Genomic DNA, 15616 nt, shown 5'->3' on the forward strand with positions numbered 1-15616 from the left:
TTATAGCGTATCTGTTTACTTGAAGTTGACTCATTGCATCTAACAATTGCATTCTTGAACTGAACACGGAAATCACTGCAAAAATATAAAATGTTGCCGTCAAACTTAAATCCTGTTCACTAAAGAATATATATAACAAAGCAATATATATATATCATACATATTAATATATATATATATATATATATATATATATATATATATATATATATATATATATATATATATATATATATATATATATATATATATATATATATATATCAATATATAACAAAGCAATGCCATTTAAATTAAAATTTTCATTTAAAATAATATTTCAAGTGTCATAGCTTCTTGACGTTCTCCTGTAGGTCTTCTAGTGTTTTTGTTAGAGCTTGTAATGCTTCCCTTTTTTTGGCTAACTTTTACAAAAAGCATCGGACTTGGTCAGTACTGTGAAGTCCTGTTTTTATTTTCATGCCTTTTTGTCTGGCTTCTTCTATATCATGTCACTGCTTTTCATTATCTTTCTCTGTTTTGCTTTTACATCTTCTATCCTTGGTGGTGCTCCTTCTTTTTCTTTTAATTGGCAGTTTGTACTTTATTCTTTTTTTGCACCCTTAAGATAATACATATACCTCATTCTTGCTCCTTTGCAGTGTTAGATTGGTTCCTTCGGCAGGATTTCACAGCTTAAATATTTATCAGTTGCATCTAAGACGAAGCAATATGCTATCAGACTCCTTTCCTTTAAGTTTTCCACCAGCAAGTCCTTGTTCAAGAAATACCCTCACTCTACTGCTGCTTGTCCATGGCACAGAGCTAGAAGATATTTCATTACGTCTCATGGAACTGCATACTCTGCTCTGTCACTATGAATCTCCCATAAAAATTCACCAGGCCTACAACAGTATAAAAAGTATTGGAACTCTTCTCTGAGGTATACAGTTGCATAGTGTGAGAGTTCTTTATACTGAGCAGAGATTTTGTTGCACTCTGAGGCAGTGCAGCATCCTGCACTAAGAAAACCCTGAAGGAGTTTCTCAAACATTGCTATAGCATGCTCAGTTGCTGTCATCACGATGACAAAGATGTTGACAGAAAAAGACATATGTGTTAGTTTGACCCGCTTGCGTTCATCCACATGGATCTAAGATTATTTTTCATCACATCTGAAACATTTCCAGGACATATTCTATGTTGAATTTTTATTTGAAAAGGACTGAAAATTTAAATTGAAAACATATTATTTTTTCTCCCATTTTCCAGGTTTTCCAAGTATTCCAGGACTGGTAGGAATGGTCCTAATCTATTGACAGCTTCCCTCTTTACCCATCGAAGTCTCGATTACCTTTTTATCCTCCCTAATGAACTATTCCCACCCTGCCCAAGGAGACCTGATTTTCACTTAGCCGCGAATGGATGGCCAAAAATCACATGCTTTCATCTTTCATCCATAAAACATGACCTAGCCCTCTTGAGTATTTATCTAAAATATTTTTTAATGCCCAAATGTTATTTATACTTAATAATATTTATTTATGCCCAACGTTATTTATTCATGCCACATGTTATTTGTACCCATACAGACAGGTAACTAGACTGACTCAATTATCAGTCATGACAATTCAATATCCACTAAAGGACACAGCATATTTCATTGAGAAATCATAGTCTGTTGCAAAGGAAACTTGTCATTTTCATGTCCTAATCAAGTCATATGCCTAGTAGTGCTTCGTTATGAAACGTCCGTTAGTATGGACAATATGCAGCAACGTAGCAGCGAAAATATGCCGGTACAGCACTATAGTCTGTTGTGAAATAAGACTTAGTTCAAGATAAGCACCTAGAGTCATGTGACATGGATATAGTACTTAGTAGTTAGGTTCATAGCAATACTAAGTGGCACTCGTCAGTAAATATGGATTTAAAAGATTATTATTGCTCTTACAGCTGTGGTCAATGTCTGTTATTTTTGTAGCGAAGGAAAGGCGCGCACAGCTGTGTTGGCCTCAGGCAGCTTGGTGTTGCAATGAGTTGTTAGTAGTAAAAATTATCGAATGCCTGAACTGTTTCAACTGCCACCCACAACCACTCATTACTGACAATGCGACATTGCCTTTTTGTTAATGACCTTTCATTTTTGTTTCTAACTTCTGAGAAATCATGCACGTCCTTCTAGCTTACACTCTCTGGACCTTTTCGAGCCTTAACTTTTGGTCAACAGTGATTCATCCCTGTTGACGAAAAGTCAACAAAAGATTCGTCTCTGTTGACGAGATACAAATAATATTTGCTATAACAGTATAACTGGTATTTTTGGCAAAATATCAACAGTACTATTTTAAAAATTGTCAATAGTTGCCAACTGAGCTAACAATCCCACCTTATGGACTCCTTTTCCTCTATTCTAAGGCATACTTTGTTCCGTTTTTTTTTGGGTTTATACCTGCGAAGGTTGTTCTCTATCATAATGTAACATATTTGAAATAGAAAAGAAGAAATAGAAAATAACGCAAATGGTTGCCAGATCTAGGAAGTATGTGACATATTCCGGGGCCATAATTAAAGGGGAAAGGGAATATTACTCCCCGTTGATTTTGAAAAATCATTTTTTAATACTATCAGTTTTAAAATACCCTATTCCCTTGAATTTTAAGTAATACTCTTTTTGTGTTTTCATTTTAAAAATGGGTGTCAAGATGGACGAAAAAACCTTCATTATTAGACGTTGTTATTAAGCTTAAATGTCAGTTGATCAAATTATTTTTCGTCAAATAATTATTAAATTATTAAACGTCACACGTCCTATCTTACTCCTTTCTAGTTGGCACTCTATACACCTTTTTCACTCCTGCCATTTCCGTAGGAACTTTTTGTAACCATTCCAACACAACTTATACCATATTCGAAACAGTCTTAATTAAATACAGCATAATTGATTATAACATGATTTGAATAATTACTATTTATGACAAAGTAAAAGACAAAAAAAAAAAAAAAAAAAATGAAATCTCGTTATTTAGAAAGATTAGGTGGCAACTTACAAAACCATTTATTTCTTCAAAAATTATCTAAAATTGAGAAATCAATTTAAAATGAACTAGCTTTCGGTAGTAGCAGGAGCCAAACTAAAAAAGAAAAGAAAAAGATACGATTGGAAAAATCAACAACAAAAAAGAGGTAGAAAATTTGGTACCAAACTAATTTGTTTTCGCAGGTCAAAATTGACAAAGACTACTGTACTGCCCTAAAAACTTTAAAATTTTGAAACTACTAAAGTAAAAAATCTTAGAAATTCGAGATTCTTAACACTTGATAGAACTAAGTTGGGTTCAAGGGGGCAAAAATGATTTTATTTTGATACCCTTGGTACTGTAAGTCAGTTGTCTCTTGCGACTGTTTCTAAACCTTGGTATATTAAACAATAAGTGTTTTACCACAGATGGATTTTCTAAGAGATTTTCTAACATAAAATAAGAGCATAAGAACATGCAACTATACCATAGGAACATATCATACATAAAAAACAATATAAGATAATAAAAACCTCTCCATTGAAGGTTTGGATCTGTGGCAAACGCGTAATAAATGGGGCCAATTATTTCATTCATCCCTTGAACATATCCTTGCCCAGGGTTGAGTTTTGCATATATGAATAATATCCTTTCGACAACTTCCCAGTGAGCTTCAGATCCTTCTGGTAGTACTGCATAGTCCATAATCGTACTAGGTGCTCGTGTTTCTAGCTAAAAATATAATAAGACAACTAGATTTAAGATAAAGTAAAGTTAGAGTTTAAGGATGAATATCGATCATATGTGAGATTCTATAATATTTGAAAAATCATTTAGGATTAAACTAAGTAATCATCAAACACCCAAAAAGAAATAAGAAAAATTCAATAAAAAAAAAGTCGCAAGAAATCGAAATTTAGTTTTATTTAATTTGTGGAACTGCTCAGTCGAACTTACTCCTATCAAATTATCCCCCCCCCATTGTTTTTGAAAAAAATGGCACTTGAGAGTTTGATAACTGTCTAGATTTGGTAATTTTTTTCAATTATTAAATCAAAAGGCTTTGAATCCATTGCAAAAAACAGTCTCTGGGGGATGGGTCAAAAACATGAGTATCTTAAAGGATACGCAGCTCCTAAGACTAAGCAAGTTCTTAGTGTTGGCGAATTGTGAAACTTTTCAGGGTTCCCTGGTCCTTATGCTTACGATTAACATCATCACAAAATAGCTTTATATAAGATTAAATAAAAAAACTAGTTTTTTTAACTGAAAGTAAGGAGCGACATTAAAACTTAAAACGAACAGAAATTACTCCGTATATGAAATGTGTTGTCCCCTCCGCAGTCCCACGCTCTTTACGCTAAAGTTTGACTCTTTGCCACAATTCTACTTTTTAAAACAACTAAAAACTTTAGCGTAAAGAGTGTGGGACTGCGGAGGGGACAACCCATTTCATATACGGATTAATTTCTGTTCGTTTTAAGTTTTAATGTCGCTCCTTACTTTAGTTAAAAAAACTAGTTTTTTTTATTTAATTTCTGAACGTTTTTGAATTAATGCATGTTTGATTTTGGCTCTCCGCACATAAATTATTGAAATGAAATTAGTATATTAATTTTTTTTTGGCTAAATGGCTTTCTCTTAGTTTTGATCAGACGATTTTGAGAAATAAGGGGTGGGGAAGGAGGCCTAGCTGCCCTCCAATTTTTCGGTTACTTAAAAAGGCTACTAGAACTTTTAATATTCAACGAACGTTTTTATTAGTAAAAAATATACGTAACTTAAGAATTAACTTACGTAACAAACTTTTATATTCTTATATTTTTATTATGTGTACGAGGGGGTTTGTACCCTCGTTAATACCTCGCTCTTTACACTAAATCGTAGGTTTTGTTCCAATTCTTTAAGAATGACCCCTGAATCAAATAGGCCGTAGAATAAATAGTTGAAATCACTAAAAATATTTTAGCATAAAGAGCGAGGTATTTATCTCCTCCTAAATACATCGCTATTTATGCTAAAGTATTTTTAGAACCCTTCATATGCGTAATAATATCTGTTTGTTTTAAATTTCAATGCTATTCCTTACTTTCATTTGAAAAAACGTTTTCATGTTTATTTTTTCATTGTTTTTTTTTATAGTAATGCTAGAAAATCCTGCGCCCTTTTCATTTAATTTTTTCCCCCATGGCATATTTCTCCAAGGAAAGATCCTCCCACATAGCCCCCTCCCTCAACCCTACCCCCAAAACCAAAAAAATCCCCCTGAAAACGTCTGTACACTTCCCAATAACCATTATTATATGTAAACACTGGTTGAAGTTTGTAACTTGCAACCCCTCCCCCAGGGACTGTGGGGGAGTAAGTCATCCCCAAAAACATAGTTATTAAGATTTTCGACTATGCCAAACAAAATGGCTATCTCAAAATTTTGATCCGTTGACTTTGGGAAAAAAATGAGCGTGGGAGAGGGCCTAGATGCCCTCCAATTTTTTTGGTCACTTAAAAAGGGCACTAGAACTTTTCATTTCCGTTAGAATGAGCCCTCTTGCGACATTCTAGGACCACTTGGTCGATACGATGACCCCTGGGAAAAAAAAAAAACAAACAAATAAACACGCACCCGTGATTTGTCTTCTGGCAAAAAATGCAAAATTCCACATTTTTGTAGATAGGAGCTTGAAACTTCTACAGTAGGGTTCTCTGATACGCTGAATCTGATGGTGTCCTTTTCGTTAAGATCCTACTACTTTTAGTGGGTGTTTCCCCCTATTTTCCTAAATAAGGCAAATTTTCTCAGGCTCGTAACTTTTGATGGCTAAGACTAAACTTGATGAAACTTATATATTTAAAATCAGCATTAAAATGCGATTCTTTTGATGTAGCTATTTATATCAAAATTCAATTTTTTAGAGTTTTGGTTACTATTGAGCCGGATCGCTCCTTACTACAGTTCGTTACCACGAACTGTTTGATAGAGTAAGGTTAAATTGTAATGTGGAACATCAATTAAATACCAGAGTCTTTTGAAATAATCGTTTAGTTACTCTAATTGATTATTTGCTTAATAAGCTGCAAGAAAATCGTTTAGTTTAGAAACAGATAGAAAAAAAGCATTGAAGTGTATATGCTAAATAATCTGTGCCACCAATAATGCACGTAGGTCACCTTCCCTAGTCCTTATGCTACCAGCTTAATATATAATAAAATTTAATTTTAAGGTAGATAGGTTAAATCTTAATCCTTTGGTAGCGCAGGATTGATCTCTTCTTGGTAAGATGGGACAGAGGATCGGATCCCCGCTGCTCCAAGCTTGGGTAACTGGCTTGCTGCCAGACTCTACAAAAAAGACATAATAACAAAAACATCAACAATTAACAATACTTTATGCACCATAGATGGCTCTGGAGGATCTATGTTCTTTTACAAGGTTAAATTTTAAAGTTCCATGGACATTAGACTAAAAGTATCATGTATCCTTTCAATCAATCTTACGTCTATTTTTATTAAAAATCACAACCTTTTACACTTTTTCCTATGGTTGTTTTAAAATCATGACTTTTTAGTCTAGTTTCCCATATTTGTCTGTGTTTCTACGTTCGACCGTGAAAAAAAAAAAAATCAAAAGTAATTAGTAAAATTTGGCGACATATTTCTTAAAAAAATCGAATTTTAGCAAAATGCTGATTCCTAAAGATATGCACACCCTCAAATAAAATCTGAACCGTCTTAATGTGTTTGGTGTCGTAGTTTCAGCTTATTTTTCACCCTTGTTCTTTTCTTCTGTTTTGAATTTAATGCCCACTACTACTAAGAACTGCATACCTGCATATGAAGATATCTTTCATTAAAAATTGAAATGTTAATTTTAATTGTTAACACTCTTTTCTATACAGTAATATAACAGAGATCCAAGCGGACGGCAGGCTAGAAAAAAAGAAATAAACCTACTGTAGTATACTGGTACTCACTAAAAATGGGCTTTTGGTACCGGGCTGGTGATCTTTGGGAAATAACTCGGGAATATGCCTTTAAGACATATATGGTTGTTTAAGTTTCCACTTAAGCAATTCAAATAATTACTTTTTATTTTTACCATTCTTGGTACTTTAAGGATGAACCAAACCTAACATAATATAAACCGCAGAAGGGGTTGAAAAACACAACTACAACATCATATACCTTGCTACCACTCACTTAACGCTCCACGCACAACTCCTTCCTTAATACACCCCAATTAAAATAAATCACTACGGTTAATGATTTAATACTAATTTCATCTATCAACTATGCATCCTATTACATTAATCATTAAAATAATATTGAGAAAACAATTCATTCTTCGACGGCCTTATAATTTACTTAAATCACTAATATTAATATTCTCATTTAAAGAACTCAATAGCTTAGCCTTTCTAAAAATAAGAAAAAACCCAGACCTAGACGTAACCAAATTATTAACATAGATTTTGTTCATTGACCTTTTGCCATGAGAATGACCTTTATTAACTTGTGTGAACACACTTAGAAAAGAAGCGAAGCGCGCTTACCTCTGACGCAATTATACAGAAAAACGCCAATATGAACGGTCAATAAGTGGTCCATTTGATTACGATCGACGGGTAGACTAAAGTGACACTTAAAAACAAAACGCTCAACCTGTGTATTTAACCTAATAAGTTTTGTTTATTTATTTTCAAGGATCTATGTGGCAATACTGACAAAATGTGAAAATGCCAATAAAACTCCGCAATTTTGAAACAGACAAAAGAAAAATCATGGAAAATTGTCGTTTTAGTTGACTTTCGAAATAGAACAATTACTTTTGTCATTTGGACGACAGGATTTGGACAAAAGTAATCGAGAACTTTCCAAATGATATAAAAATCTTAGAAAATTGTTGTTTTGACTGACTCCCAAACTGAATTTGTTACTTGTATTATATGAGACGAAAGCATTTGGACACAGTTCCAACCGCTTCAACAAGAAACTTCCTCTTTAGACCAAAAAAAAAAAAACTCAAAGGAAAGATACAATATAGCTTTCATCCTGGGCGTTAGTACACCTTCCACTTGTTTCATATTTGTTTCACAAATTTTGAGCTTTATTTTTACAGTCTAGCTCTCTCTCTTTTCTGAAACAAATTGTACTTCGTATTTTTTAGTCACGAGACTAAATTTCAAACTTGAGTTTTCACTGGGTTTTTTCCTTTTTGAATTTGCGCGTTTTCTTTGTAGCTTTTTTTTTATTTTTATAACTTGCTTGATATTTAAACAAATTTCCTTTTTTACTTATATGTCCTGTTATATTGGCTCGTTTTTTTTTGTATTGTCTGTGTCTATTAACTCTGTAACTGTGTTTATAGAAATTACAATCTTGGCCCATCATAGTTTGTGATAGAAATTTTTCAGAAATAAATCTATCTTGAAAGCCCCAAAAAGCGAAAAAAAGTGATTTTAGTGACTGTGGTCCCTAAAACGAACGATTTTTAGTCTCGGATGAAATCCCGAATAACCCGAACTTGCACATGAACCGGATACACATGCCAACTGATGTAGTGACTTTTGATAAACAAAAAATTTTCATTTTGGTTATAATACTACAAATCAAGTTCCTGGAAATTGGAATATCTTTATCCCGGCTTCAATTGAAATAACCTCTGTGAAATTATATTGTCTAAGGCAGCAAGAAATCTACACTAACATTCTCATGACTTTTTAAGCCGACCTTGCTGGTTTCTAATAATAAAAACAACAATAACGCATTTAAACCCTCTAAACAAAACACGAATGCACTTACGAGAGTATAAAATAGAAAAATGAAAGACACTATAAGCAGAAAAATAAATGAAAGTATAAAACCGAAAAATGAAAGCATAAAACAGAAAAATGAGTGAAAGTTTAAAACAGAAAAAATGAAAGCATAAAACAGAAAAATGAATGAAAGCATAAACAAAACTAAATGAAAGCATAAAACAGAAAAATGAATGAAAGTATAAAGCAGGGAAATGAAAAAATTACAAAAACTCAAAAGAAAAACAACATCTTAATGACGTAGACAACACGCATAAACTGAATATTTAAGCGGAAAGTCAACAGTACAATCAAAGTAATTACAAATTCTGTCTATAAGCTGGTCCACTTTTCACAAAATATACAACATACCATACCTATTGAAAATGTGGTGCGAAAAATGCGTGAAAGAATACTTCTTGTGGTAAAGATTGTTTATGGTACATTTATCCAACCTTCTCATGGGTGTACGTACTAACTTTCCTACTAATTATTGAACATTCCAGAAAATGCTGAATAAAGCAGTTCGTCTTTTAGGGAAATGTTCTAATTTTAGTGGTATATCTACTTGATATTACCGCTTTAAGTTTTGAATATAGTTCAATAGCAGGATTGCCAGCTATTAAAACTGGTATACCAATGACTGCATCATAGTAGGCCAGCCAATTTCCTGGATATATTTTCTACAAATCCTTATTATCATTCTTATCATACGATGTATACTAATGGGCCAGTATAGAGTGCATTGAGAGCAGAATTAGCCTATTCCCTATGAAATCCAAATTTTAAGTACGAAGGGCATCAAAATAAAAAAAGTTTGCCACTTTTCTCCTCCTAGGACTATTAAAATATTATACGATTGGTCTTTAGGTTGATACAAAATACTAAAGAGTGAAGTTGTATGCAAATTTACACCATTATTGTCTAGCAGAACAATGAAAAACAATAAGCAGAAACTAATTCAGTAAATTAAAAAACACTTTTCGTTCGTAAAGACATTGCAGCAAAATACAAATAATGATTAAAGGAAGACATGTCTTTAATATATTCATATTTTATTTTTTGCAATCAAAGAAGTGTACATTAAAACAGTATCTCCTGTTTAAGCAATTTAAATTAGTCTAATTGCTCATCGTATATGAAAGAGAGGCTCCAAACAGAGTAATTCATTGGGTGATGCTTCAAGGAGTGGTTCAAGTTTCAATTTTTGGGAGTTTTTCATGGTCTTTAAAGTAAGACATTGAATTAAATATTTATACTTTACCTAATATAAATTAAGCAATAAGGATTCTTTTAAAATGTGAGTGAAGCTGAAGCGATAAAGGTGATAAATATAACAACAATAAGCTAGTTAGTCTTTACTAAAAGATATCCTCGTAGGTGAGTCGTTACTGTTTTGTTTTTATAAAATTTTACTCTTTCAAGCAATTTTTTTACCTAGTTCACCGCTAATTAATGGGAGTGTATGTCTTTTGCTACAACAACTAGAAGAGCAAAACTTTCTAGATCTCCTAAACGATATATTTTATAATTAATTTTTAATGTTAACTTGGCACCCACCAAGTACTAAGACTTCATTGCGGCATATAAAGGTCTTTTTCATTAAATATTAAATTCCAAGGTTTTCCTGTTTTTGTTAAGACTTATATGGTTGTTTACATTTCCATCTAACCAATTTAAAGAATCAAATTTCATTTTTGCCAGTCTTCCTACTTTAAGAATCTTCTGCCATTTTGCAGAGCAAAATTCATAGCAAAAAATAGGTAACATAGTCGCCTTTTTTCCTTTCTTTTTGTGTGAGTTTACTGAAATAAGGAAAAATTAATCATCGTTTTTTTTTCTATGACATGTAGTGCAATTTTGTGACATAATTGCACTACATGTAGTATAAGTTATGCACTTCATAGCAAAAAATAGGTAACATAGTCGCCTTTTTTCCTTTCTTTTTGTGTGAGTTTACTCAAATAAGGAAAAATTAATATTTTTTCTTAATATTTTAATATTTCCTTAATATTTTAGTATTTTTTTTCTAAGACATGTAGTGCAATTTTGTGACAAATAGTGTCATATATTTTTTCAGCATTATATGCAATAGGGGCAATGATGACGGATTATTATAGAAGAGCTTTAACGAAGATTCTATCCCTGTATAGTATACCAGATAAATATATTAAAGTGATTAGTGATATGTACAATAACAAAATTGCAGTGGTTAAGGTCGGAAATGAAGTTAGTAGCAAAATCAAGAGTTATGCAGGATTGTGTAACTATTTCCATTTAAAAAGATCATTTTATGGATTTGTTCTTAGGAGAAGAGCAAAGGCAATGGGAGAAGAAGAAATTGGGCTGTTAAAACTCAACTAAAATTAGGTTATGCTGATTATTTAAGCCTCCTAGATGTAACGTTAACGAAGTGAATGAATTTTAGATGTTTTGCGAGTTCAGGACTAAGTCACTAGGACTAGGAGTAGATGTAAGTGAAGAGGTGATATTGGGTAGCGTCAAGATCAATTAAGTGAACAGCTTCCACCCAGGTGGTATGATTAGTAAAAGACTGTGGGCGCAGTCAACATCTTAGATAGAATAGACAATGACAAGGGTGTTTTTCACAGATGAAAAAAAGTTTGAAGATAGGAATATAAGTCTGCCAACTAAGATTATAACATTGGAAGCTGTAGTAATAGACAGGGATCAAGCATAGTTCAGAAGCGTGACCATTAAAAAAAATAGAGAAGGATTTGCCAGATGTTTACCCGAGAAATTGCCTACGGATTGTTTTGGGTACCCAACTGACTGACCACATCTCAAAAGAATGCTGTACGAAAAATGTATTTCAATTTCGCTTTTTAAAGCCATGGTGATAGAAAGGTTGAGATGGCTAGGACACGCTCTTCAGACGAAGGATGATAGATCCCCAAAGATCGTTCTTGTGGGCCAACTTTCTTGGGTAAAACGAAATACAGGTCGTCCCAAAATGGGATGGGAGGATGTTGAAACAAAAAGTTTAAGAGAAATAGGAACTTCTTGAGAGGGTGTAAAAAAGAGGCTTTGAATAGAGTGGGATGGAGGAGGAGTGTGCATACCTGTGTTGGCTTGAAGTGACTTAATACTGTAGTGAGCTGTTAGTAGTGATAGTAGTAGTTGAAGATTTCAAGTAGACTTTAGAAAGTTTTTTCGATAAAAAAAAAACAAAAAAAAACGCTTGAACTGTTTATCTAAAGGCTACTACAACAGATTGACTGACCAGAAAAATTATTTTATTTCAGTGAATAGATGATTTCAATCGACAAAATAGTTGTGAAAAAAAAATTTCAACCGAACACTGTTTTGGTAGAAATAAATCATGGCATTTGTTTTACATTCCATAGTTTTATTTATTTCAATGAAATGAATGCAATATGAATTACATTCATTGCGTTACGCAAGAAATAGAAGTCAAATTTCTCATTTCCAAAGTTTCTCATTTCGTCACATTTGGCCAGAATGGTCTCAGAAAATATTTATTCCAATCAAAAATGAAATATAACCTATTTCATTCGAAATGAAAGCTACCTTTTGGACTCCCATTCCTTTGTTATGAAGGCTCGACGAAGTAAGCCCACTACTTTGAACGCGATAGTGAAGCTTTGAAATAGAGCCATTTACCACATTCACGTTCGGAAACTCGGTTGCTCTTTGGAAGAAAGAAATGGCTGGGTATAAACGCCTAAAATAAAAATGGAAACTGTTTTAAAATACTTCGTTTTACATAAAAAGTAAACAGCTGTACTGGCCTCAAGTGGTTTGGTACTGCAATAAGCTGTTATTCATAGCAATAGCAGCAATAATAGTTTCTATTTCACAGAGTTTAAATTTAGAAACTCTTAAATGAAAACCTAGGTGCGAAACAGACCATTTAGGAAAAATGTACTTAGTGGGCTTTAATTTTTCAAATCCTACCATGAAACTTTTCAAAAGTCAGTTTTGAACAAAACTGTATGACATGCCCTATATTGGTTCTAAGACAATACAATAAATATATGACCGCTCATAAATATAATATGCAATCATAATATAATGTATGAAACCATTTTATTCAATGATTTATGACTCTTTGAAGGAGTTGTACCACTCCCTCTAGCATATGAACTTTTCTTTTATGAACGATTTTTTTTTCAACAGTGATCTCTTTTTATTTTTCTACACTTTTTTCTTCCCTTTTCTTTTTTTTAGCGAAAAAACATGAGAGAAACATTACTCCCCTCCTCTCTGTTTATATTTATCTGAACGCCCAGTGAGAGTCAGAAGATTTGGAACTAGAGAGCTTTTATTGAAATTTTAGCCACCCCAATACAAGGCCTTATCCAAGGAGGTTAGCAGTTTAGACCCCATCCCCGAAATGCTTGTTCGGCTCTTCAAAACATTAAACATTCATATACACTAGCTTAATGACTCAATTCCCCCAGTTTTTACAACCTCCCTCACCAAAAACACCCTACCAAAATCCAGGATAAGGGCTGTCCCTCTACCACCCCCACAAGAATCAACTTATCCTCCACTCCAATTCTGGCGTATAACTGTATATCACCATACACAATTTTAAGAAGCCTCAAAACGAATAAAATCATCTAAATGAAGCTCAAAATTTATTTCACCCAAGGCCGTATACAGGAAGGTTAGATGTTTACCGATCCTCCTCTCCCCAAAATGTTTGTCTGGCACATAAAGACGTAAAAAAAAATGCAAATAATTTTTTTTTTATGTTTTTCTTGTACCGCTACCCCCCCCCCCCCCCACACACACACACATACACAAAAAAAATTCCTATAGTATTTTAACGTTAGTGGGTTTCATTAAATAGCATTTTGACCCTTTTTCGGGCAAAATTGTTGCTTTGCACTACAAAACTTCTCGATTTACGACAAAATTGCTCCTACGGTACTTCAACAGCATAACGCAGCGTTAACGGGTTGATTAATTGACAACTTAATAAATTAATTAATTGTTTAGCAAACGAACTGAATTTATTATATTCATTTAATTAATTCGGTTGATTGATTCAATTAATTCGACTTATTGAATTAATTAATCAATTAGGTTCAGTCTAATTAACTACTTTATTAAGAGGCCATTGTGCGATTTTAATATGAGTTAGACAAATTGCTCAATAGAATTCTTTTTTAAAATAAATGTAAAAAAATATGAAACACCAGTAAATAATTTATATAGATTTTGTAGAAAAAAGTAAAATCTTAAAGTAAATTGTTTAAATCATACAATTTTTTAAGTAACTTTAGTTTTTTTCCACTGTGTAAAGAAAACTTTAAAACATATTTATTTTTCTCACGCAGCTCACATTTAATTGACAAGTCTCATCTTCTAAGTAACATACTACCTGACATCTTTGTCAATTTGCAAAAGAACTTCATTATCCTTGAAGTAAGCTTGCCATTGACTTCTTGGATTCAAGTTTAATGGATGATCGATCAATAGCGAGGAGTGGGTGGCCTCTTCAGCATTGAGCCCAGGACTCACTACAAAATCATCTGAAAATATATCCGTCATTTATTGGTTTGAAACAGTTAATGAAGAGCATCAAAGATCTTCTAGTCACACAAATTTTTACAAGGCGAGTTGAACCTGCTTCGCATTAGCAATGACAAGGGGTCAGTTGGGGAGAGAGCAGATGGCAAACCACCTATGTGAACATTTCGGCATGTTTCTTTATAAATCTCGCTACACAAACCCGAAAAAAGTTGTGTGTCTTCTCCACCCTTTGACCACCAATGGCAAGGCAGTAGGAGAAAGAGAGATTGAAAATTATGCATTTGTGCCTAAAATAATGCAATTGCCCCATTTTCTGCGATCACTAAGCAAATTTTCTGGTAATTGTTTGTGACATATATTAGCAAGTACGAATCAAATATTGCTCTTACACATGATTAAATAATAAAAAAAAACAAGTTTTTTAACTGCAAGTAAGGGGCGACATTAAAACTTAAAACGAACAAAAATTATTCCATATATGAAAGGGGCTATCCCGTCTGCAACGACTCACATTTTACGCTAAAGTTTGACTCTGTCACAACTCTACTTTTTAAAACAATCAAAACCTTCAGTGTAAAGAGCGAGGCGTTGCAGAAGGGACAGCCCCTTTCATATACGGAATAATTTCTGTTCGTTTTAAGTTTTAATGTCGCTCCTTACTTGCAGTTAAAAAACTTGTTTTTTTATTTAATTTCTGAACATTTTTGAATTAATGCATGTTTAGATTTTGGCTCACCGCACATGAATAATTAAAACGAAATTTGTTTGTCAATTCTTTTTTTGTAAAGTGATTTTCTGATAGTTTTGATCGGACGATTTTGATTAAAAACAGAGGTGGGGAAGGAGTCCTAGTTGACCTCCCATTTTTGGTTACTTAAAAATGCAACTAGATTGTTTTATTTTTTATATGAACGTTTTTGTTAGTAATAAACATACATATCTTACGAATTAACTTATGTAACAAACTTCTACATTTGTGTATTTTTATTATATAAAATAAAGTTGTATTTTTATTACGAATATGAGAGGGTTTGCCCCCTCGTCAATACCTCGATCTCTACACTAAAGCTTGAATTTTAACCTAAATCTTTAAGAACGACCCCTGAATCACAAAGGCCGTAGAATAAATAGTTGAAATTACTAAAAATACTTTAGCGCAAATAGCAAGGTATTGTGGAGGAGACGAAAACCCTTGTATACGTAATATTTTATGTTCATTTTAAGTTTTGATGCTAATCATTACTTGCAGGTGAATAAAAATTAATTATTTTCCCATTGTTTTGTTTTAAATAATGCTAG

The 15616-nt window shown here is 32.9% G+C and overlaps 1 protein-coding gene across 2 annotated transcripts in view; it reads right to left on the reverse strand.

Moving 5' to 3' along the window:
* LOC136040215 (TBC1 domain family member 13-like) overlaps positions 1-15616 on the reverse strand; it is a 120385-nt gene that overhangs the window by 36192 nt on the left and 68577 nt on the right. For both annotated transcript variants that reach the window (XM_065724410.1, XM_065724411.1), the window contains exons 5-7: positions 14166-14316; positions 12344-12497; positions 3533-3731 (exon numbers count right to left, since the gene is read on the reverse strand). In XM_065724410.1, coding sequence (XP_065580482.1) covers positions 3533-3731; positions 12344-12497; positions 14166-14316 — 504 coding nt within the window. The remainder of the gene's footprint in view (positions 1-3532; positions 3732-12343; positions 12498-14165; positions 14317-15616) is intronic.

This window comes from Artemia franciscana, chromosome 20 (assembly GCF_032884065.1).
Source record: "Artemia franciscana chromosome 20, ASM3288406v1, whole genome shotgun sequence".
Taxonomy (NCBI): domain Eukaryota; kingdom Metazoa; phylum Arthropoda; class Branchiopoda; order Anostraca; family Artemiidae; genus Artemia; species Artemia franciscana.